At 44.3% G+C, this 3110-nt stretch overlaps 1 protein-coding gene across 1 annotated transcript; it reads left to right on the top strand.

Annotated features, from left to right (window-relative positions):
- The first annotated feature begins 457 nt into the window (after positions 1-457).
- LOC127792294 (LOB domain-containing protein 18-like) lies at positions 458-1018 on the top strand. The gene has a single exon (XM_052322746.1). It carries the CDS (start codon positions 458-460, stop codon positions 1016-1018), a length of 561 nt encoding a protein of 186 aa, XP_052178706.1.
- Positions 1019-3110: the final 2092 nt, after the last annotated feature.

Raw genomic sequence — 3110 nt, 5'->3', positions numbered from 1 at the left:
GTTGTCGCCACCTCCGACAGCCACTGCCGCCCCCTCCGCAACCGTCTCCAGTGCCTGCTTCGCCATCGGTCGCGAGCCACTGTGCGACTTCTCCTTGCCTCAACCACCGATCACAGCTCCTCCCCGCCATCATCACCGGCCCAATCGACCCCCGCGTAGGCCAGATCCGACACGCCGTTGCCGCTGCCAGCTCCCTCTCGCAGCTACAGGCCCTTGCTCGGCTTCCCTCGGCTGCCACCGCGCCATCGCCGTCCATGCCACTGCTGCCAAATCTGGGTCGATCCGACCCGACTTGGCCTGACCTGACCCGACTCGATCCGCTTCAGGTTTGACCCATCTTTGATTCGACCCATTAGATCTGACCCATATCTATTTTGACCTATCCACTTAGATCTGACCCACATTTGATTTGGTTTAGATTTAGCCAGATCCCAGATCTATCATGCCAAGGCATAACATGCCATGGGGCAACATACCAAGGCCCCGGTCTAGATGCGGTGCCTGCGTAGTCTTAAATAGAGGATGCAATTCACAGTGCATCTTTGTTCCTTACTTCCATTGTGAGGATGGTATTGCTCGTTTTGTCACCATTCGCGATGTTTTTACTGTCAAGAATGTTGTCAACTTCCTAGCTCCGCTTCTGGTCAGCGACCGATTTTGGACTTCCGATACACTCATCTTTGAAGCTCAAGCCCGGCTTCAAGATCCCGTCTATGGCTGTGTATCACACATTCTTGCCCTTCAGCAGCAGGTTAGAGAGTTGCAAGCTTATCGAGCTTATTTGCAAGATTTACTATTCGCATATTATTCTTTGTATCCTCAATCTATTTCTCAACCTGATCAAAATCCGAGCTGGAATTCAGATCTTCCTATCATCCGAGAGGATGTCCCTCATCCTAGTTTCTCAGAGGCTACTCTTCCACCTTACCCTGGTGAAGCCAGCAGTAGCCAGATGCCATCCCCAGATGACATCGATGAGCTGGGACCTGTCGTGTTTGGCAACCGTTGTCCTCACTGAGAATTGGCATCATCATCAGTTTTATGGTTTGCCTTTTTCCTTTGAGTAATTGTACGGTTTGATTTCCTATAACTGTTTGAACATATGGAATGAATATTATGCTTTGGATCCTTTAATGTTCCATTCTCTTGTCTTACCCTCGATTGCATATTGATCATAAAATATCTCAGCCTCTTGCAGCTGTTTAATAATTCATTAAATCGAAGTAAAAATTATCAGCTCTTAATTGTAACTTGATGGTTCGCTTCCTTAGTCAAGTCACACATAGCTAAGCATCCAATAACCTCAAGCCATCATTGGCAATTTTCATCATTAAGAAACAATCCCGTTAAATCTTTTAAGACTATGTTGTAACACCCCGCCCTATACAGGCATGTCACTATAAGGAAATTCCCGGGGTTTCTTTTTTTTTTTTAAAGTCTGTTACCCGCGGCGCCTGTGAGCACAATCTTCACATGCAGATGAAACACTCGTTGTAAAGCTACATCCGGCACCCGCGGTGATCAGAAGAACAACTCCACATGCAGATATATACCCCGAGAGTTCCAGTCTTACTCATTTAGTTAATAATAACAAATCTTAACCGAACGAGACAATATAAACACAGCGGAATACTTAATTAATCAAAATGACGTGGCCTACCACGTGTTACACACAAAATGTTCCCATACCGATATGTGTATACAACCCTGATACTAACGATTACAACACCGTCGAGCGATTGCTCATACATACAACATTATGAATACTAGTGTTTCCAAAATAATACAACAACTATCAAATAAACACCACAGATTCACCGGCCGTGTCCTCGACCTCGCAGCTGTCCCTGACTGGAACGTTGAATGTTCTAGGGGCATAACCCATGTTAGATGATAAACCATCTAAGTGAAGGCATGAAGCAGATATACAATGCATGAGAGACATACGAGCATGGCATACTATACGACAACATGCAAGACACATCTAACTTGAGATATCACCTTGACTTACTTAATCTCTCGAATATCCCACTGTGGCACACGTTCACCTGGTCCAACGTTAATCCCTCGGGTGCATCGTTGTGACACCCGTTCACCTGGTTTAACATTATTCCCTCGAGTGCCCCAGTGTGACACCCGTTCACCTGGATTAACATAGTCCCAATCTCAAGTAGATCCCATACCGCCCCATATGGACCCAACGATGAATTTAGACTTGACCCCACATGATATGAAAACTTACACGCCATGCACTAATATTTTAAAAATAAACAATTAATGCAATGTAGTGAATATCGACGCAATGAATGTAAGTATATGCCTTATAAGATAAACTAAGTCCAAGAGCGTACAATTACTCACATGAACTCACCAAAAGCACTTAAAAACACTTTCGAGTCAAGATAAGGTTAAAATCAAACCACTCACCTTAATTCGGAAAAGTCCGGATTTTGCCTCGAAAAACGTGCCACACCTCAAAAATTGTGCAATTCTTCTTCCAATGACCCAATTGATTCCTATTTCACCATTTAAGACCTTTGGAATCAATATTTCTATTTTTCCACAATTTCACTATTTTTATTTATTTTTCAAACATTTCTATCTTCGGAAATTCATTAAAAATACCTAACATCAATTTTTACAAAATATTTTTCCATGATAATTCTTAAAATAATTTTACCTAAATTCTGAAATTAAAAACAAAGAAAAAACATACCTCACGCGCCACCCAGAGGTCCCGCGAGTGGTTGCCACGCGCCGCCGCACAGTCTTCTTCTCCGGTCGTCTTCTCCGATTCCGGCGACGTCCAATGCCCTAATTTCTTATAGGGGCTTGTAGAGCTCTTCAAGGCGACCTCAATGGTGCCCTTGATCGTCGGAAAAAGTGGCCGGAGGTGGGTTTAAAACCCAGTTGCAGGTCGCGGTGGCGGCGGTTCGATTTTTCCGGCCAAGCTTCCAAAACCCCTCCAAATCTATACCAAACGCTCCCAAATTTTCCAGAATCAATCCTTAGAACACAAAGAACAAAAGCCCCTTATCCTTGTGCCTCGATTCAAGCCCGAATGCCCTGAATTTTCTCTCGATTTTTGAAGAAAACCCTCGGCCGAAAAC

This window comes from Diospyros lotus, chromosome 15 (genome assembly GCF_014633365.1).
Source record: "Diospyros lotus cultivar Yz01 chromosome 15, ASM1463336v1, whole genome shotgun sequence".
NCBI lineage: Eukaryota > Viridiplantae > Streptophyta > Magnoliopsida > Ericales > Ebenaceae > Diospyros > Diospyros lotus.
The sequence above is the reverse complement of the archived record's forward strand: the minus strand, read 5'-3'. Positions and strand labels throughout refer to the sequence as shown.